General features: G+C 39.4%; 1 protein-coding gene across 2 annotated transcripts in view; it reads right to left on the reverse strand.

The window, feature by feature from the left end:
- CSNK1D (casein kinase 1 delta) overlaps positions 1-22,694 on the reverse strand; it is a 44,208-nt gene that overhangs the window by 15,092 nt on the left and 6,422 nt on the right. For both annotated transcript variants that reach the window (XM_032791742.2, XM_032791741.2), the window contains exons 2-8: positions 18,414-18,524; positions 17,346-17,494; positions 16,618-16,846; positions 15,985-16,155; positions 11,965-12,113; positions 7,743-7,917; positions 2,237-2,376 (exon numbers count right to left, since the gene is read on the reverse strand). In XM_032791742.2, coding sequence (XP_032647633.1) covers positions 2,237-2,376; positions 7,743-7,917; positions 11,965-12,113; positions 15,985-16,155; positions 16,618-16,846; positions 17,346-17,494; positions 18,414-18,524 — 1,124 coding nt within the window. The remainder of the gene's footprint in view (positions 1-2,236; positions 2,377-7,742; positions 7,918-11,964; positions 12,114-15,984; positions 16,156-16,617; positions 16,847-17,345; positions 17,495-18,413; positions 18,525-22,694) is intronic.

The raw sequence follows: 22,694 nt of genomic DNA on the forward strand, positions 1-22,694 counted from the left end.
CCCCCTCAGTCCTGGGGCAGCCTGCACCCCCAACCCTTCATCCTCAGCCCCACCCCAGAGCCTGCACTCCAACCTTCTACCCCAGCCTTTATCCCCCTCCTGCACCCCAAACCCCTTATCCCCAGCCTCACCCCAGAGCCTGAACCCCCAGGTGGAGCCTGCATCCATTCACACCCCCCATCTCCCTGCTTCAGTCCTGATCCCCCTCCAAACCCCTTGATCCAAGCCCAGAGCACCCTCCTACACCCCAAACTCCTCATCCCCAGCCCCACCCAAGAGCCCTCACCCCCCTACACTGCCCCAGTCCAGAGCCCCCTCCTGAATCTTGAACTCCTCATTTCTGGCCCCACCCTGGAGCCCGCACCCCCAGCCAGAGCCCTCATCTCCTCAAACTCCAACCCCAATTTTATAAGCATCCATGGCTCGCCATACAATTTCTAATCTCAGATGAGGCCCTTGGGCCAAAAAGTTTGCCCACCCCACTGTACGAGGTGAACTGCAAATATTTATTTTGTTTATCTGTAATAAATATCTGTAACAAATATCTGTAATAGAAATAATAAAGTGAGAACTGTACACTTTGTATTCTGTGTTGTAACTGAAATCAGTTGGTATTCTATTATCGTTTAACAGTACGATTACAATTGCGATTAATCAAGATTATTTTAATAGAGTTAATTTGTTTTGAGTTAATCGTGATTAACTGATAGCCCTAACATTAACTAAAACTACCTAAACAATAGACAGACACTGTCAATAACTGATATTTCAAAGCAAATGTACCACTGAAGTCTCCAGATAAGTTTGTATTCCAGAGAACCCTAAGACAAGCCATGTGTATACTAAAATTTAAGATACCGGTTCTGTTGGGTCTAGAATTTCTCATCTTCTCTATACACTAAGAATGCTGTATTGATTTAAAGGCAATTCTATAGTGAGCACCACCACAGTCTGACTATTTACCCTATAGCCTACTACCATGCTACACAGGTTGCACTTAAACAGTCACTAAAGCAGTTCAGGCACAATTTTAACTATGTGTGTAGGAAAAACAACTGCATTATACATTTTAAAAAGCGTATTAATTTCACTAATTAAAAAGCTACTGTTAATTCCGAACCTTGTTAAAAAGTCCATTAACTCAGAGAGACAGTGAACTTTTCAGAAGGCATACAAATTGAATTCTGACAGAATTATGTCACCCTATCTAAAGACAGTGATGATGTGCTTGTCAAATAAGTATTAAATACTCAATCAGCAGTTTTGTTTCTCCTAGAAATCCACAGATGGGAAGAAATAAGCCAATGTTTACAAAATGTCCAAGTTAAGAAAATTTTACTTTTAAATGGGAACTACGAGTACTGGGAGTTTAGAGAAACATCCAAAAGTTATAAATGAAAGGTACCCGATAGCTAGGTAGAACCCTTAAACATGCTATCAAAACAAGCAAGATATAGTGAAAGAAGGAACAAGGTAGAAGTGGAATAGAAAAGTAAAAGATTATATGGAAAAAAAAATGTTGTTCAAGACTTAATTATCTTGACTAAGTATACCACATCATCATATTTCCACCTCAGAATTACAGCATTTGCTATATTTCTACAATATTAGATCCTCTCAGCAGTAAAAAAAAATAAAATAAAATGCACAAGCCATGTTTTCTAGATTGTGCAAGACTTTTGAATTCTGCATTTAAAATTGCTAAGATAATTTTAAGACCCTGAATATTATACTACTTGCAGTCATGTCTAATGCAAATATAGGACATTGTTCGGACTGCTTTAGTGAAACAAATATATAGCATATGTTCCACCAAATAGCGCACACAACTCTGGGATCCTATTGTATACTGAACATCTTCTCAAATGTCTCTTTAATACAGCCCTGGCATTAAAAGGCTTGCCACTGGGCATACAAAGAAATAGAAAGATGGAGATTAAACAAAAAAATTGCCCTTGTTCAGTTCTTTAAAGATAAATATGGTACTTTGTCATATATTGAACTGATATCGTAAGATAACAGCCTTATGAGTGGTGCCTCCAACAAAGCAAAAAGGTAGGAACTACATACCTGCATATTCTAAACTCCTTTATAAAATAATGAAGTGAATATTCTTCAGTATGAAATCCCATTGATTAACTGGTAAACTGACATAGGAAAGTACAACAGCCTGATCAAAATAAGTACTCTCAAATTAAACCCCTCCCTTTCCCATAAAAAGGTGTTTATTCTGTACCTGTGAAGTTGACATGCGAGAAGTATCTTGGCGGCCTGTTAAATCAGACGAAGAGATATTGACAGGGGCACCACGATGCAATCTCAAACTCACTTTCCGTTCTCGCTCCATTCCAGACACTGGCCGAGGAGAGGCATTAGCTGGGAGAAAGACAGTATTAGCCCTATCACTTAACTTTCTTGTAATACAGTTTTAAACAGGATTTAAAGAGGTGTTAGTTTTTAAGACCTTTAAAAAAAAAAAAAAAAAAAAAGCTTTCACCAGGGAATGGACAAACACCTAAGGGTACGTCCAGACTACCCGCCGTATCGGCGGATAGCGATCAATTTATCGGGGATCAATATATCGTGTCTCATCTAAACGCGATAGATCAATCCCCGAATGCGCTTCCCGTCGACTCCAGAACTCCACCAGAGCAAGCGGCGGTAGCGGAGTCGGGAGGGGAGCCGCAGACGTCGATCTCGTGCAGTGAGGACGGGAGGTCAGTCGGGATAAGATACTTCGCCTTCAGCTATGGTATTCCCATAGCTGAAGTTGCGTATCATACATCGACAGCCCCCCTCAGTGTAGCCAGGCCTAAGTCCCTTTCGCAGTGACAGTAGGCAGAAACAGCAGTTAAGTTATATGTAATAACCAGGTGTTTGATTTGATAACAGCAGAGAGAGAGAGAGAGAGAAAAAAAGTACACACTCATTTAAAGTGAACAGAAGACCAGGTCAAGATTTAAGAACAAAGGAGCTTCCATGCTGGTTCAGACCATGGCTTATCCTGCCCAGCACCATGTCTCCAACATTCCTAACCCTAACCCTAACCCATCCCTCTCTCTCTCTCTTCTGGCTTCTGACATTCAGAGGTTTAGAGACATCCTGAACATGGTGGTGTGTCCCTAACCATCATGGGTAATAGCTACTTATGGATCTACATGAACTTGTTTAAAAAAAAAACAAAACAAAAACTATCACAACATTCCATGACAATGAGTTCCACAGGTTAGCTGTGCATCATGTGAAGAAGTACTTCCTTTTATTTGTTTTAAACCTGCTACCTATTATTTTTATTGGGTGACCTCTGATTTATGTAGGAAAGGGTAAAAAACACTCCTCTATTCACTTTTTCCACACTGTTTATGATTTTATAGACCTCTATCAGATCCCCCCCCACTCAGTCCTCTCTTTTCTAAGCTGAACAGTCCTAATCTTTTTAGTTCCTTGAATGGAAGTTTCCTCCTTGATCACCTTTGTAGATTTTCTTTGAACCTTTTCCAGTTCTTTGGAGATGGGCTGACCAGAACCGGACACATTGTTCAAGGTGTAGGCGCACCATATATTTATATAGGAGCTTTATGATTCTATGATTATGATATTTTCTGTCTTATTTTCTATACCTTTCCTAATCGTTCCTAACAGACTTTTAGCCTTTTTGACCGCTGCTGTGTATTGAGTGGACCTTTTAAGAGAGCTGTCCACAGTGATGCCAAGATCGCTTTCTTGGGTGGCAATAGCTAATTCAGAATCCATCACTGTGTATATATAGTTGGGATTATTTTTTCCAATGTTCATTACTTTGCACTTAACACTTAATTTGATCTGCCATCTCGTTGCCCAATCACCCACCTTAGTGAGATTCCCATGTAACTCCTCAGAGTCTGCTTTGGACTTGTCTATCTTGAATTGATTCTGTATTGTCCAGAAACATTGCCATTTCTGTTCGCCTCCTTTTGCAGATCATTCATTAATATGCTGAATAGATACAGATTGCTGGGGGACCCCACTATTCACTTCTTTCCACTAGGAAAATTGATTATTTATTCCTACCCTTTAATAAACCCTTTAAACCTGTTTTATTTAGAAGACGACAAACAGGACTATCTCGATCTCAGATCAAGTATAAAACATCAAGCTCCAGAAATTAATGAGCTATGCTTCAAGTATCAGAGAGGTAGCCATGTTAGCATAAGCTTTTGTGGGTAAATACCCACTTTGTCAGATGTTGCTTTATGAGCTATGTTGTTAGCTGAGGGACCAGCAGTCAGTTGCACCAGATGCTGCTCTCCTATGACAAGAAATCTTGTATTGGAGGAAGCAGGGAGAAGAGGGAAGAGAAGATCGATCTTTGGACAGATGCAGGAACTTGGATATAACCAGGTCTGCCAAGTCCAGGTTGGCAAGACTAAGATCATGCTAGGTCTCTGCCGCCAAATCTCCATAAATATTTCAAGGATGAATGGAAATATGGAGGAAACGTGTAAGAGGAGCTCTTTCTTGTCAATGTAAAAAAGGTGTCTAATACACATGGGACCCCTGCTTGGTCTCAAACAGATCTTCATATGAGCCACCAAAGGTCTGAATGCTCACTTGTGATGGATGATGTGTCTCCTTCCATTTGATGTAAGCAACTTTAAAAAAAAAAAAAAAAGTGTCAAGCGCAGAGCAGATATTATTTTAATGAACCATCCACTTTGACTGATTACTTTCTGACAGAGGCAACACAATTATGTTTCTGATCTGTGGTGAAAAGATTTGTAAGCCAGCCTGATGGCCCTCAGCTCTAGCAAATTTATGTGGAGCTGCTGCTCATTAGGCTTCCGAAGACCCCAGACAGAGATCCTAAATGCGTTCCCCGACCTAGACTGGCGGCATTCATGACATTTGTTATCAGAACAGGCTGAGATAAATGCATTTTTTAAAAGACATTCCCTGGTTTTAGCCACTACCATAGTGAGGTCTGAGGGAGAAACGATAATAAAATGGGACATGATAGAAGTATATAAAATAATGCTCTAGAGAACGCAGATTAGAAGCTTTTGTTTTCCCTATCTCATAACACAAGAACAGGGGACATACAATGATATAAGGAAATACTCTTTTGTTTAATGCATAATTTAACTGTGGAACTCACTGCCATAGGATGTTGATGAGGCTATTACTTTAGCACACTTCAGAAAGAGAGCAAACATTTATACAGATAAAAAGAATATCTAGAGTTATAATGGCTAATATTAAAGAGTATGGAAGGATTATAAAATTTGTGCTTCAGAGTTTAACCCAATTTCTCATGGACTGGTAACTGGTTAAAAGATAGGAAACAAAGGGTAGGTTTAAATGGTTAGTTTTCAGAATGGAGAGAGGTAAATAGTGGTTTCCCCCAGGGGTCTGTTCTGGGATCAGTCCTATTCAACATATTCATAATTGATCTGGAAAACAGTGAGGTGGCAAAATTTGCAGATGATACAAAATTACTAAAGATAGTTAAGACCCAGGCAGACTGCGAAGAGCTACAAAAGGATCTCTCAAAACTGGGTGACTGGGCAACAAAATGGCAGATGAAATTTCATGTTTATAAATGCAAAGTAATGCACATTGGAAAGAATAATCCCAACTATACCTATAAAATGATGGGGTCTAAATTAGCTGTTACCACTCAAGAAAGAGATCTTGGAGTCACTGCGGATAGTTCTCTGAAAACATCGACATGTGCAGCGGCAGTCAAAAAGGCAAACAGAATGTTGGGAATAATTAAAAAAGGGATTGATAACAGGACAGAAAATATCATGTTGCTTCTATATAAATCCATGGTACGCCCACATCTTGAATAATATGTGCAAATGTGGTTGCCTCATCACAAAGATATATTGGAATTGAAAAAAGTTCAGAAAAGGGCAACAAAAATTATTAGGGGTATGGAATGGCTTCTATATGAGGAGAGATTAAGACTGGGACTTTTCAGTTTATGAAAGAGATGGCTAAGGGGAGATATGATTGAGGTCTATAAAATCATGACTGGTGTAGAGAAAGTAGATAAGGAAGTGTTGTTTACTACTTTCCATAACACAAGTGCTAAGGGTCACCAGATGAAATTAATAGGCAGCAGGTTTAAAACAAATAAAACTAAGTATTTCTTCACACAATGCACAGTCAACCTGCCGGAGAATGTTGTGAAGGCCAAGACTATAACAGGGCTCCAAAAAAAACACTAGATAAATTCATGGAGGATAAGTCCATCAATGGCTCTTAGCCAGGATTGGCAGGAATGGCGTCCCTAGACTCTGTTTGCCAGAAGCTGGGAATGAGCGACAGGGGATGGATCACTTGATGATTACCTGTTCTGTTCATTCCCTCTGGGGCACCTGGCATTGGCCACTACCGGAAGACAGGATACTGGGCTAGATGGACCTTTGGTCGGACCAAGTAGGGTCATTCTTATGTTATTTTAATTAGAGAATAGGATAAAATTTTCGGGGGGGAGGGAGGGGGGAGGAGAGGTGCAGATTATCCCACATCTGTCTACTGAGGGCTCTCTCACCCCTTCCTGTGAAGCATCTAGCACTGACTACAGTCTAAACAACAAAGAATTCTTGTGGCACTTTAGAGACTAAATATGTTTATTTTGCTAGTCTCTAAGCTGCCATAAGGAATCCTCATTGTTTTTGCTGATACAGACTAACATGGCTACCACTCTGAAACCTGACTACAGTGTGAAACAGAATGCTAAACTAGATGGATCACATATCTGATTTGGAAATTCCTAATTTTGGGTAAAAATATCAAAAATCTGAAAAAGTGAACTTTTCAGCCTAAAACTGACAATGAGATTTGTTTCTGTAATATGAAGTAAAAAGGGAGAGATTGGTTCCAGCAGGAGGATGGGGCTTGAGGGAGCTCTCTGCTTCCCTTCAACTACTGCTCCAATGTGTTCAGTAGCAGCATGTCTTGACATATGATTTCTGCGGTGAGGTTCTACGGAGGTAATACCATGAAAAATAAATTGATTTTATTATCTGAATAAGTGGAAGTCAGTATGGAACTACTGATCTGTTATGTACCAGCAAGATCAAAGTGTATCTGAAGTCATTTCAGTGTGCCACTGAGCTGGAAATCTATTTTCTCATAACTATGCTGAGGTGCAATAAAAGAAGAAGATCTAAGCCCAACTTCAGTACACTAGGCGATTATTTAAATCTTTAACAAAGCCCTTAAAGAAAAAATAATAGATCAGTCCTATGGAATCTTATGTTATTCCTTACATAAGTAGAAAATCAATCATTTTGGTATACAATTAAAATAAAATCACTATTAGGGAAAATCTCTTTACATACAATTTTTTACATTTATTAGTCTGAATTGGGGACTCAGTAAAACGCTTAAAAATGTAATGACTTTATAAATGGAATGTCCTAAGAATAAGTTCACTTGGAAAAGGTGATCCTTCTAGAGTGAGCAAAGTGTGTAATTGTTACCAAACCACAGTAGGTATTTAAGGCAACAATCTAAATCAGGCTAGCACATAGCAAGGCAATTATTATGCACAGCAGAAAGGAAAACCTGTCCAGTAATTTATGGAAAGAACAGCATTTAGAGAGTATATTTATAAAATATTTCCCTAATCCTGGTTATTTACTCAAGTTGATTTTGAAAGATGGCAAAATGGTATAGTTCAGTAACCAGGACGTAACTGAAGAATAGCATAGTCTGCAAGATGAGTCTGCCCCAGGAATTTGATTACTTACCAGTATGTGAAGTTGGAGTAAGGGGAGGAGCAGCAGCAGCTACGTCTTGCGTTCCCCTCAGCCTCCCAGAGGCAGTGGAGGGTAAACCACGTACTGCAGAATTTCGTGTATGTCTCAATCTTTCCTCTCGTTCTCTCCTTTCACGTTCAGTATCTTCAGCGGCTCTGCTTGCACCCTGTAAGTCATGAAACTAGTTAACAATTAGGGTGAGTATTGAGCTTAGTACTACATTTCATATAAACACTAATTACGAAAATAACATTTAACACATGGAGTGTGAAACGGAACCTGACAGTTTGTTCCTGCTCCTGTAAGTTCCCATAAAAACTATGGTACTGAATTTAATTTGTATTTCATTATAGCATCCAGATATTATAGTTATGAGGAGGACTGGGGTGTCAGAAATCCTAACACGTCCATTGTCATGGCATCTGGGTACCTCACAATAGTTACAAGTAACAGTAATTGCCTTCGTCCAAAAATTCAGAAGTTGACCTCACAAATCCCGGAACCTGCTCTGATGGGAAAATACCAATTAAAGATCTGGTTGTACTTGATCTTACTTTGTACCCTAAAGCTGATCACACTCGCAGACCACAAGAGGAGTGGAATTCATAGGTGAAGGCCTTGACGGAGAACACCCTTTTCCTGGGTCTGAAAAATACACCAGAAACAACCCTGCTGATATTAGGGCTTGTCTTCACTACGCGAAGATTGATGCTGACGTAATCGATGAAACAGGGGTCTAGTAAAGACCCACTAAATCAATGGCAGAGCGCTCTCTGGTCGACTCCAGTAGTCCAGCTCTCTGAGAAGAGTAAGGGAAGTCAACTGAAGATCATCTCCCATCAACAGAGTGCAGTGAAGACACCAGGGTAAATCGACCTAAGCTACGTCAAATCCAGCTACGCTATTCACTTAGCTGGAGTAGCATAACTTGGGTTGAATTATTCCAGCAGTGAAGACCAGGCCTTAGTCATTGTGACAGGACATAGTTGAAAAGCAATCTTTAGGGTTCCATGTCACTCAAGACTTACATCAATCAGCACCTGAAGCTGCACTCTGAAGTATGAAACATTGGTATAATATACTCTTAGAAAAATCACCCTCTCAAGAGCTGAACCATTTCATTCTCCACAAGCTGAGTCTGCTTGAAACTCTTAGGGAAGCAACTGGAAGAGGACACAGCAGTAATCTAGTTTTTAAGTGAAAAACAAGGATCACCATTAGGTCAGCATTTGATTAGAAGCTGGTTCAAGCTACTGCCAACTTTCAAAAAATCCAGGAGTAGGGCACTTAAAAAATAATCTGAACTGGCAAACTAAGTTATGTAACTTGCACAAATTTCTGTAGCTCTCATTCAATCCATATAAAATGCAACTGCTAAGTTTTCCTTACAGTTGATCTGATCACATCCCTGGCCGCCTCTGAATATGAATGATTCCCTTCACTTATGTACTACATCAACTTTTGCTGGCATGGGCTTCTATTTAGCACTTTTTTGTTCTTGTATCTTCTGTCAAGGGCATCTAAGAGTTTGAATAATGACAACTGACACCCTCTTCGTCCATGCCTCTCAGCTATGACCAAGGTTTCTTTTATGTTGTCCTCTATGCATGCAATTCCATTGCTGAACCGATTTACAAAGCCACTTTCCTCTCTTTCATTTAAATCCCTCTTGAAGGTACACCTCTTTCTGGAGGCATAACAAAAGCAGCTGACAAAATCATTGACTTACTTCCTTCACTTATTTAACTTGTACTTTAAACTGCTCATCCATGCTGAAGGACTCAGTGCAAAGGTGGAGGAACATAAGAACATTGCAACTGAACTGTAAATTGGTCTCAGGGAAATACATATGAGGTTGAATGGTGGATAATTAGAATTTCACTTAAAAACCAAATTATATAACAAGAAGCATTCAGTCACCCGATCATTTTGCTTACACATTTTATCCCTTTCCTCCATCCTTGATGATCCTTGTTTGTTTTTTTTCTTTTCAAGATTATAAGCCTTTCCAAGCAAGGTGTGCGTCGTCTTCTATGTTTGGGAGGGACACAGCATGGGAACTAATGCAATATAAAGTTTTAAAAATTATTTGTTTTTGTAGATGTTTTATAAGCTTGGGTAGTTTGCATTTTCTGATAACTAGATGCAGCACATTTTTCTCTGAATGATTTGAGATTTATAGTAATGAAACTGGGATGAGGTGCAGCAAGATCAGAAATTTTGTTTCAACAAATAGCTTGAAGAAAACTGGGATGGAGATCGCCAGAATTAGAGCTGCAATAGCAGAATTGTATTTTTCCAAACATTCCCTACATCTCTCCAGAATGCAGCACTGATCAGGTGTCCCAAGAGCGACAGGCTCGGCAACTCTGAAAACTCTTTCTGTACAAAAGCATAATGAAAACTCCAATAAATATTATTCTAAGCACAGAGATTCACTCAAAATATTTCCTACTTTGGGGAAGGCCACTTGTGCCAAATTTCTCCCTCGTGATCAATTATTGTCCTGTTCCTCCTACTCTAGGTATTAGACATCCATTATTCTGGTACAGTGATTTCTAGTAATTACTGGTAATGTAAGCCTGGTCTCAGACTCATGCTTGAGCTCAGACCACCATTCCATCTACAAATAAATCTCTCAGAATGGTGGGAACATAGTAGCAGCAGCCTTTTGCGGTTTATATACTCTTGTGCTCCTTGAGGAGGGCAAACTATGGGCACACGAGTCCCATCAATGGCCCCAGCGCAATCTGGAAAACTCCATTCTCTCAAAATTAGCAGTTACTTCAGGAATATCTTTTATGCTCGTCACCTTGGGGTAAACCATGCGCCTGATTGCCTCAGGAACCTCTGCCACCACTTTACTCACAGTTGACTTTCCAACACCAAACTGATTTGCAACAAACATGTAGCAGTCTGGGGTAGCCAGTTTCCAGATGGCTATAGCAACCTGCTTTTAGACCAGTAAGGGTGGCTTCATGCATGTCTTTACACTAGTGGGTTGGGCAAACTTTCACAAAGCTCCAGAAACATAGCTTTCTTCATGCAAAAGTTCTGGAACCACTGCTGGTCATCTCAGGTCTGCATGATGTGATCCCATCAGTCTGTTCCTGTGGTCCTGCACCAAAAGCATTAGTCTACACAGGGGGCATCAGCAGCTATATGGAGTGTCATGAGCACTCTTAGCCAGTGAGAGTCTGCCATGACTGGGTACTCCCTCTCCTCTGCCTCCTCCTCCTCGTGGTCCATCATAATCTCTTTCAGTTGCTTTTGGAGGGCCAAAAAACACTGCCACTATGTCCACCAGCAGCTCACGGAAACTCTGCCCATTTCCTGACACAGGAGTGAAAACAAAAGCAAAATAAGTTCTTGAAAAGGCACCTCCTCCACGATGCTGGGAGCACAGAGACCAAAAAGACCTATCAGCAAGATAGGTTGGCAGGATGTTCAAACTTGCAGGATGGATGGTCAAGTTTTCCCACAGTGCACTATCATTAAAGGGCTAGAGCACATAGATTTCAGGAAGGCACCAGTGAGTCTGGGATATGGCTGGTTTGACTCAGGTCTGTGTGCTGCAGTATTGATCCTGGAGCCCCAGGTGCAAGCTCAGGTTAGAAAAATTTTAATAAAGGGTTAACAATCAGTGTAGACTCTCAAGCCCTGGGTTCTCTAACCCAGGGTCAGCCAACTTACGTCCCAGTAATCCTGGATTTACATTGCAGTATAGCCATACTATGATCCCAGAGAGTGACAGAAATTAGATTTTCGATGTAAAGAATTAAATGTAACACATTTTCACCTACAAGTTAAGGAATAAATTTACTAGAGAGTTTCAACAGTGATCTCATTTGAAAATTAACATCTTACCACCTATTAATTCACAATGGGGAATTCCAGTTCCCCTGAAGATTTTATCCTTCATGTAAGAAATGTACTAGTTGATTTGAACATCTCAATATTTCTTCAAGCCAATGTCCTCTCTCTTTACTAAAGAAATTAAGAGGCATTGTAGAAAATCTTCAAACTTTCAGACCGCACTCAAACACCAAAAGAAAGCTGGGCCCTCAGAAATGTTGTTTGAACACAGGGAGTCTTGGGTAGCAGCCAAAATATACACTGTTAGTAAAGAAATCAAACTTAAAATATATCCTAAATAGAAGAATTTATTCTTCCAATGGCCTCTTTGACTAAGTCAGTGATGTTATCTACTTACAAATTTGAGCATGTTCCAGTCAAATACATAGTCATAGGAGAAGCCTTGTCGGTGGAACAGGTTTCTGAATAACTGTCTTAGATAAGAATAGTCTGGTTTGTCATCAAAACGCAAAGAGCGGCAGAAATTCAGGTACGTAGCAAACTCGGCTGTAACAAGAGAGATCTAGTTTACTGGCTTCATATTTAGTTTTACATTAATTTTGGAACATTTATTTACTATGTTCTGGGATAGCATAATTTTATCATCCTTTTCTACATGCAACACTATCTTCCCAACTATTCCTTCAGACACATCAAGCAATCAAAAAGATGCAGCACCATTTTAGCTGCTATTAATTTTTCTGGGGCAACTACACCGCTCCCTCGATATAACGCTGTTCTCAGGAGCCAAAAAAATCTTACCGCGTTATATCGAACTTGATTTGATCCACCAGAGCCTGCAGCCCTGCCCCACTGGAGCACTGCTTTACCACGTTATATTCAAATTTGTGTTATATTGGGTGGCGTTATATCGGGGTAGAGGTGTATAATATTTACACTGCCAAGTCTACAGAAATTCTAAAGCCTAAAGACATTAAGATTTGGTTCAAGGATATAAATGTCACAGAAACCCCTGAATGAAACGAAAAACAAAACCATAATGCTAGGACTTGGAGGAGACAGTACTGTGTCTCAATGGCACGGAGATAGGGTGGAACAAGGAAATGGTAGAAAATAAGCTACTGAATGGACTCCACCTAAAAAGATGTGGGCATCAAAGGGAGGATTCATGTGACATTCCATATTTCATCACCAATCAGAAAGTAGGTAGAGACTCCACTTGCCAGCAGCAGAGAACATGTCCTGACGAAAGAGTACCCACCCAAACAGCTGAAGGTGGGAGAGGAAAGAACAGGTTATACTCTTACAGTAGCAATGTGGACAGTGGACAGGAAAAGCTGTCTTATTTTGTGTATGCCATTCACTGCTTCTGAATGCATTTAAATCGCACTTTTCTCAGGATAGAGGCAGTCTCTATTTAAGTAAAATTCCATGGAAACGTATTCATTTTTGCTATTGGACACACCTATGTATTTAAAATGCAAAATGTGGCATAGCCTGCATCTACATAAAGGCAATAAACATGGGAAATGTTTAAAACATCGAATGAGCCACACTGAAATATAAATATATATGATTGTGATTAATCATGATAAAAATTTTTTTAGTTAATTGCGTGAGTTAACTGCAATTAAACACTTATAAACAATACCAATTGAAATTTAAATTTTTTTCTATATTTTCACTATGGATTTCAATTACAACACAGAATACAAAGTGCACAGTACTCACTTTATATTATTTTTTATTACAAATATATGTACTGTAAAAATGATATAGAAAAGAAATAGTATTTTTCAATTCACCTCACATAAGTACTAAAGTGCAATCTCTTTATTATGAAAGTGTAACTTACAAATACAGATTTTTTTGGGTTACATAACTGCACTCAAAAACAAAACAGTGTAAAACTTTAGAGCTTAAAAGTCCACTCAGACCTACTTCTTATTCTGCCAATCACTAAGACAAAGAAGTTTGTTTACATTGACAGGAAATATTGTTATCTGCTTCTTGTTTACAATCTCACTTTCAGGTGACAACAGGCATTCGCATGGCACTTTTGTAGCTGCCGTTGCAAGGTATTTACATGCCAGATATGCTAAACATTCATATGCCCCTTCATGCTTCAGCCACCATTCTAGAGGACATGCTTCCATGCTGATGATGCTTGTTAAAAAAAAAATACTTCAATTAAATTTGTGACTGTATTCCTTGGGGGGAGAACTGTATGTCTCCTGCTCTGTTTTACCCGCATTCTGCATATATTTCATGTTTAGCAATTTCGAATGATCACCTAGCAAATGTTCCTTTTAAGAACACTTTCACAGCAGATTTGACAAAACACAAAGAAGGTACTGATGTGAGATTTCTAAAAATAGGCACAGCACTCAACCCAAGGTTTCAGAAACTGAAGTGCCATACAAAATCTGAGAGGAACAAGGAGTGGAGCAAGCTTTTAGAAGTCTTAAAAGAGCAACACTCTGATCCAGAAACTACAGAATCCAAACCACCAAAAAAGAAAATCAACCTTCTGCTATTGACATCTGACTCAGATGAAAATGTACATGCATCAGTCCGTACTGCTTTGGATCATTATCAAGCAGAACCATCATGAGCATGAAAGTATGTCCTCTGGAATGGTGGTTGAAGCATGAAGGGATATATGAATCTTTAGCACATCTGGCACGTAAACCTCTTGCAACGCGAGCTACAACAGTACCATGCAAATGCCTTTTCTCACTTTCAGGTGACACTGTAAACAAGAAACAGGCAGAATTATCTCCTGAAAATTGTAACCAAATTTGTTTTTCTGAGTGATTGGCTGACCAAAAAGTAGGACTTGTAAGCTCTAAAGTTTTACACTGTACCAAAAAAAACCTGCATTCAAAAATAAAACACAATTCTACATTTGTAAGTTCAACTTTCAGGATAAAGAGATTGCACTACAGTACTTGTATGAGGTGAACTGAAAAATATTTTTTTACTATGCAAATATTTGTAATAAAACAAATATAACTATAAAGTGAGCAATGTACACTTTGTATTCTGTAATTGAAATTGAAATTAATATATTTGAAAATGTAGTAAACATCCAAAAATATTTAAAATAAATGGTATTCTATTGTTGCTTTAACAGCACGATTAATTTTTTTAATCGCATGATTAATCACAATTAATTTTTTTAATCACTTGACAGCCCTTATATATATTATATATACACACACACACAAGCTATAACTCTGAATATTCTTGTTACGTACACATTACTATTCTACACCCTCCATGCAATAAATTATATATACAGTTATACATACACACAGTGACAGAGTTAAAGTTGCTTGAGAACTTTAGAGTGCAAGCTACCCATTTTTTATATTTTCAACCATAATGTAGCTTTGTGTCTCCTTAAAATGAAATGCAGACAACTCAAATGAATGGTTCAGAGAAGACAGATGAGGATCTTCTGTTGTCTCTTGTAACACAAGAACAAAGAGACATTCAATTAAATTGAAAGGTGGCAAAACTCAAAACATATGAAAAGAAATATGTTTTTCACACAATTCCAACTGTGGAAGTGTCACCACAGATAGTTGTTGAGGCCAAGAACTTAGCAAGATTCAAAGACTGGACATTTCTATAACTAACAAAAATGTTCACATTTTTAGTTAATGATAACAAACTGTGCAAGAGATTAAACCTCATGTGTCTGGGTTTAAAACAATTTTTAATGGCCAGAGATTAGGAAGATAATTAATTTTTTGGGCGGGGGGAGGGAAGGGACAGTGTGACAGGGCAGATCAAATATGGGGGAAAACACTAATCTAATGTAAGGTTCCTTGCATCTTCCTCTGAGACATCTGGTGTTGGCCAGTCTCAGAGACAGGATACTGGATCAGATGGACCATATATCCAATCCAGTACGGTAATTCCTATGCTCCATGTTCCCAAGTACAGCAGGTGCTATTGGTGTATCAGATTTTGCAATCCAGCCCACTCAAACAAAGGGATGAAAACCTGGAACTGGTCAACTCCTATAAATAATTATTTTTGTCTGTCTTCATACACCACAGCATTTTTACATGAGCAAAAAGTATGCTATAAGTACAGAATCAGGAGACCAGGAGAGCCAAGTCACCCTCCAAGTCCCAATGAATGCACATTCAAATAAAATATAATATTGAAGGTGAGGAGAGCTGGTCAAGGGACAAGGAAGGGTCCTGACAAGCAAGTGTGATATCCATGTACATGAACATTTAGCTCATCATGGAGTTTGATATGCCTATTTAGGAACAGATGTCAAAGTAATCACCAAATTAAAGTAGCTTAAAATGTAAATAGCGATAGAACCTACCATTTAATGTCAACAAATTTTAAAAAAAGCTAACTTTGTCAATACACCATCAGAAGGATAACTTACAAGGATATCCTTTACACAAAACCTCAATGGGTGTAGACATTTTCTTTTCGCTGATACGTTCATATTTCTGTCTTTTTGTTGCTGCCTTCAGTCCCTGCCAGGGGAGGGAGCCCAGGTTAAAATACATCAATACATAGCCCAAGGACTCCAAGTCGTCTCTGCGAGACTGCTCTACAAGAGTATAAAAGTGGAGTTGTTAGGTTTGATGTTCTGGTGTGAAGGTACAAAAATGTTTATGTCATAAACTGTCACTGAAAACCTTACAAATACATAATATATGGCTGAAGGTCAATAAGTCCATCTTAAACTCTGTGTGACTCTCCTCTCACCATATTTCCCCCCAAAATCAACAGGGTTCTGCACATTGTTGCCTAAAATATTTGCTGAAATTATGGAATTTATTGGATGCAGCATTTAAAAGTTATTGCATGACACACAGACAGCATCAGGTTGAGTGTAAGCCTTGCAAACTCAGCCAATTAATAGTAATAGGCATCTTCTTTCAATGCATCAGCTACAAAAGAATATCTGCTTGCCAAAAGGATTTATCCAGATTGTGTATTTCATTAACTGAAGACTCAAAATGACAGATACATATTTTACTAGACAGAAAGAAATCTTCCCTCAGCTCACCAATTCCAAGATGAGTGTTTATAGATGCATAACGGGCAGTTCCTGTTAAGTTTTTATTTTCACGATATGGAATGTGCTGGTGAGTTCGAGCATCCCGATACTTCTTGGCTAACCCAAAGTCTATGATGTAGACCAGATTGCCTTTCTTTCCCAGACCCATTAGGAAGTTATCAGGTTTTACATCTCGGTGGATGAAGTTCTTAGAGTGGATATATTCAATCCGACTAATCTAGACACAGAGAAGAAATTAATTCAAGAGACGCACATCAATTTCTGTTACTAGAAATAGTCTTAAAAACAAAACAGCTAAGAAAATTTGTCTATCATTTAAAATCTCAGATTAAAAGAAATGGATTTTACAAACATTGTTTACTTTTCACTAGGTTGTTTTCATATCTTTCTCCAGTTTCACATTTGTTTCTACTCAGCTTCACTTTCTGGCTGTATTGCACTAGCACAATGTAACAAGTCTAGGTAGTAAACAATTCAGAAGAATATTTAAATTCTAACAAAAACTGTTTTAATTTAAACATTCATCAAAATTATTGATTTAAAGTTTTGCATTTACAAAAATAAATCTAATTTTGAGTGTTACAACCTTTAAAAGAGATAGCAAACCCCACCCACCTCTGAATTCCTGACAAGGGCTATAGCTCAGTAAACTCTCTTTGAAAACCTTATTATGACAAGTATATTTCATTATCAAGAGCTTTAAAGCAATTTCCTACCATTTGGTCAGCAAGCAACAGGACTGTCTTCAGACTGAATTTCCTTGAACAAAAATTGAATAGATCTTCAAGGCTAGGTCCCAACAACTCCATCACCATTACATTATAGTCTCCTTCAGCTCCACACCATTTAATTGTGGGAATACCCACTAGAACAGAGAAAAATAGTTTATTCACAGTGCTTTTCATCAGAATTTTATAAGTCATGAACGTGGACCTTCAAGACCCTTAAGACAGATTTAAAAAACCCATTCTGTAAATTTTAAATATTCCCAATGAGGGCTCTTTTGTGTTTTCAATGATGTATAATATTTTACACTATGTAAAGGCTTTTTGAGAACATAAACCTAAGATTCTGCAGAAGGATTAACACAAAATTTCCAGCAGGAGATATCTAAACTAGCATCCTCCTCTTTCAAAAAAAGAACTGACACACATATTGGGCTTAGCACGTAATCCCATGCATTGGTGCTTTGTTGGATCAGGGCCTTAGACAACATTTCACACATTCATACAGTCCCTATAAGGGAGGTAAATAGCTCCATTATACAGATGGACATCCTGTGACAAGTAAGTAATTGAGGTAAAGTGACAGACAGTGTGCTTGTCAGAACAAGCTTCAGAACTCAGTTTCCTGATTTCTAGAACCATGATCATAAATCACAATAAAAACATTTATCGGTGCTTAGTGTTTGAAATGGATTTTTTTTTTATTTGAAGCAGTTAACAAAAAAAGATAAGTTAACTATATATTTAGGCCCCAAACCTCCGCTGGGATTGGCTAGCATAGTCCTCTGTGGCTGGACAGCATCCCACTGAAAATCAATAAGATATCAGTATTGATAATCACCTCTTTTAAATTTAAAAAAAACTGAACAGAGAAAAATAGCTATATTTTAACATTTTTCCGAGTTGTGTTGACTAGATTAGCATATGATAGTGTTCGGGGCAAATCCTCAAAAACAGAAGGAAACCTCTCAATTTCCAAAAGGGAATCTGAACACTAATGTACCTGATATCTATGAACACAGACAAAAACACTCTTATTAGACAGAAACTTAAGTTTACCTCCTCCCTGCATCATTTTGTAGATTTTACTCTCTATGTGGAGCTGAGGATGTTTGGTTTTCACACATTCCAATTTGATGGCAACCTCCTCACCGGCAGCAATGTCAGTTCCTAAGAAAAGAAAAGGACAATCAATATTGAAACGCAAGAAAAGCAAGATATTTATTTCCAAATGTGTTTCCTGCATGGAAATTGATAATTTCAATAAAACAAGACACTGACAAAATGTTCTATATGATCATATGACAGACTGACAATATCCTGAGTGAACCATATGGAATTAAATTAAACTTTACAGAATTAAGTTAAACCTTACTGAGTTAGGGTTAATATCTTTGGAGTACATTGTATTAAAATGCTACTATACATGTGTTATTGTGGCATTGTATGTACCTTCTCTAATAGGGAGGGGGATGCTAATCTAGTTCCTCCATTATTAGTCCTTTGAAGCCACACCATGGAGATGTACCCATATACTAGTTCAAACTGGAGTCTTCATTAATCAACAGACAACTGAAGGGTTTTTGAACAAATAGGCTGGTTATAAACTGCCCCATGGCAGAGGACCCCAATCCTTAGGGAGGTTGAAAGGAGTTGGCCTACCGAGGCCCCTGGAGACTGGGTGCTTGTTCTGAGCTGAAGCTGTGATGAACTGGTAACCACAAAGAATCTCATGGGGTTGGGAGGCAGAGGCTGTTGAATGACTGCTCCTTCCACTATCTACATTAGGGTAAACCTTGGTGAGCTGATTAACATTCATATAGGTTCTTTTATTATTTTTGTTTTCTCTAGAATGCTTTTTACCTTAAGAATAAAGTGGGCTTGAATAAGAAGTGCTGTTTGGTACCTTACAACTTTAGCAACTGCACCTGTTAACTATTTCTGAAGAGAAAGCAAGCAGGTGTTGTTGGGCAACCTGTCTGTGCTGGGAACAACAGTGAAGGTAGGAACTTCCCATTTTTGGTTCTGTATTACTACAGCTTCTAACCCAATATTAGAAGTGTCATGTATAACTGAAATGGTTTATCAAAATTATGTTTGATCAAAACAGGCTTTTTCTTTTTAAGGTTCATTATGGAAGTACCAATATCATTGAATCCCTTTATACCTATTGGGTTTCCGGCATTGAATCCCTTTATAAACCCCAAGGTAAAACTTGGTTAGACCAATAATGGATTGGATCTCCTCTTACACCATAATTCCTGTAAGTTTCATGTGATCTTGCCAAGAGCCAATGAAAACAGCTAATTTATTCATACAAGCTCTGGCAAATGTTTGGAACCCAATTAACTTCAAGTCAATGTAGATATTAATGTTCTCTATAGCACAGGAATCTTGGCATTTAGCCAGGAAAGCAATATGGCAGTGTGCCTCAGTTTCCCTTTTTATATGGCACATTAGATCTGGAATGTCTTTTCTGCTGAGAAAAAGTTCCAAGGCTGGTTGCAGGCACTAGCTCTGAAATATCCGTATCACAAGGCCTTTTAACAAAGTGTGTTCTTATGGATCACTCTTAACATGTTCAAGGGTTTTTCCAAAAGATTAGGCATATTGCATACTTTTACAGTTCTTGGTATCAGCCACACATTAGTTACAAGAGTTAACATCAAATCTATTACGAGTGTATAAGTACAAACATTTTTGTGATGCCATGCCTCTGGCTCAATACCATTGGGGTTTTGGCATTTTACAGTTAACCTGTGGCTTCCATTTGCAAGATTATTTAAATTAATGGAGATATCCTATCTCCTAGAACTGGAAGGGACCTTGAAAGGTCATCAAGTCCAGCCCCCTGCCTTCACTAGCAGGACCAAGTACTGATTTTGCTCCAGATCCTGAAGTGGCCCCCTCAAGGATTGAACTCACAACCCTGGGTTTAGCAGGCCAATGCTCAAACCACTGAGCTGTCCCTTTCCCTTATGTTTTTCCCTTTCTCCCTGCTCCGGAGAGTCAAAATCTGAGCTCTCCTGTGTAACAGAATCCATTTGCTGGGTGAGTGTGTCCTCTTTGCTAACAGCTACAGGTATGTCTTTCTCCCCTACCATCAGTCAGGTAATTTATGACAATACAGACACTAGCATGTTTACTAGTTTTCAGATTCTTAACCTTTACTAATTCCAAGGCTGGAAAGAGATACCATCTATTTTCACTAGCATGTTAGACTCAAGGAGAGACTACAAGACATATCGAAAGTATCTACAGATGAGTTTACTTGCCGTCTACTGTATTCTCGAGAGATTAACTGCATTGCTGTCCTGCTCTGTAGATTCAGCTACCCAGTCTTCCCTCTGAACCTGAGACACAGACTGTTCATTTATAGAATCAACATGGAGACATTCCTGTTCCAACAACATTGTCTTCCCAACAAGTTGGTTATCATAGGGCTGTTCAAATTCCCTGACAATCTTCATTCCATTTAAAACATTCTCAAAGCTATCCACACTGTTAGTGGGTAAACACAGTTAAACCACCTTAATGCTCTCCTTGTGCCCTAGTCATGATATCAACCTGATTAAACAGAGTTGTCATATCTTTACTCAGCAACATACTAGCAACAGGCAAAATAGACGCACCAGAATTGCCTGGTCCCTGGGACTTTGTTATGACACTAACTGGGTGTGACCTAGTTACCATGTCATTCTCCCCAGGAGTGGCAAACTTAGGAACATTTCCTTCCTGGGCTTCAGCTGAATCCAGAACCAGCTCTGGTATAACTGACAAATTTTCAACCACCATAGGCTGACAAGTGTGTTCTGTTTGCTTCACAGATAAAGAGCTAGAAACACAGCAGGCACACTGCTGTTTTTAACAGAGGGTATGTCTACACTACGGGATTATTCCGATTTTACAGAAATCGTTTTTTAAAACGGATTGTATAAAGTCGAGTGCACGTGGCCATACTAAGCACGTTAATTCGGCAGTGTGCGTCCATGTACCAAGGACAGTGTCGATTTCCGGAGCATTGCACTGTGGGTAGCTATCCCATAGTTCCCGCAGTCTTCCCCGCCCATTGGAATTCTGGGTTGAGATCCCAATGCATGATGGGGCAAAAACAGTGTCACAGGTGATTCTGGGTAAATGTCGTCACTCAATTCTTCCTCTGTGAAAGCAACAGCAGACAATCATTTAGTGCCCTTTTTCCCTGGATTGCCCTGGCAGATGCCATAGCATGGTAACCATGGAGCTCGTTTAGCCTTTTGTCACTGTCACCGTATGCGTACTGGATGCTGCTGACAGACACGGTACTGCAATGCTACACAGCAGCATTCATTTGCCTTTGCAAGGTAGCAGAGATGGTTACCAGTCCTATTGCACCATCTGCTGCTTTGGAAATTGGCGATGACGGTTACCAGTCCTCTTGTACTGTCTCCTGCTGTCATGAGTGCTCCTGGCTGGCCTCACTGAGGTCAGCTTGGGGCACATGGATAAAAATGGGAATGACTATCCAGGTCATTCCCTTCTTTATGTTTTGTCTAAAAATAGAGTCAGTCCTGCCTAGAATATGGGGCAAGTCTACTAGACAACCAGAGAGCACAGCTGCTCTGGGTCAGAGCCCCAGATATCCCGCACAAATGATGAGCTGCATGCCATTCTAGGGGGTGCCCCTGCAACAACCACACCCGTTGCTTCCCTCCTCCCACACCCCTCCTGGGCTACCATGGCAGTGTCTCCCCATTTGTGTGATGAAGTAATAAAGAATGCAGGAATAAGAAACACTGACTTTTTAGTGAGCTAAAATGAGGGGGAGGCAGCTTCCAGCTGCTATGATAGTCCAGAATCTTCATTAGACATGAAAGGGTGAGGGGGAAGAGCTCAGCCTCCAGCTGCTATGATGAGGACGGTTACCAAGCCTTTTGCATCATCTGTGTCTCTCCAGGAGAAGCTTAAAGAAGGGAATCACTAGGAGTCATTCCCATTTTTCCCCAGGCGCCCCCAGCCGACCTCACCGAGGCCAGCCAGGAGCACTCACGGGATGATGAGGACGGTTTTCAATCATTTTGTACCGTCTGCTATCAGGAAAGGAAGGGGAGGGGATGCTGCTGTTCAAAGCCACAGCACCGCGTCTACCAGCAGCATGCAGTAGACATACGGTGACATTGAAAAAAGGCGAGAAATGATTTTTTTCTCTTTTCTTTCATGGGGGGAGGGGAGTAAATTGACCACATACACCCTGAACCACCCGGGACAATGTTTTTGACCCTTCAGGCATTGGGAGCTCAGCCAAGAATGCAAATGCTTTTCGGAGACTGCGGGGACTGTGGGATAGCTGGAGTCCTCAGT

Source organism: Chelonoidis abingdonii, chromosome 13 (assembly GCF_003597395.2).
Source record: "Chelonoidis abingdonii isolate Lonesome George chromosome 13, CheloAbing_2.0, whole genome shotgun sequence".
Classification (NCBI taxonomy): domain Eukaryota; kingdom Metazoa; phylum Chordata; order Testudines; family Testudinidae; genus Chelonoidis; species Chelonoidis abingdonii.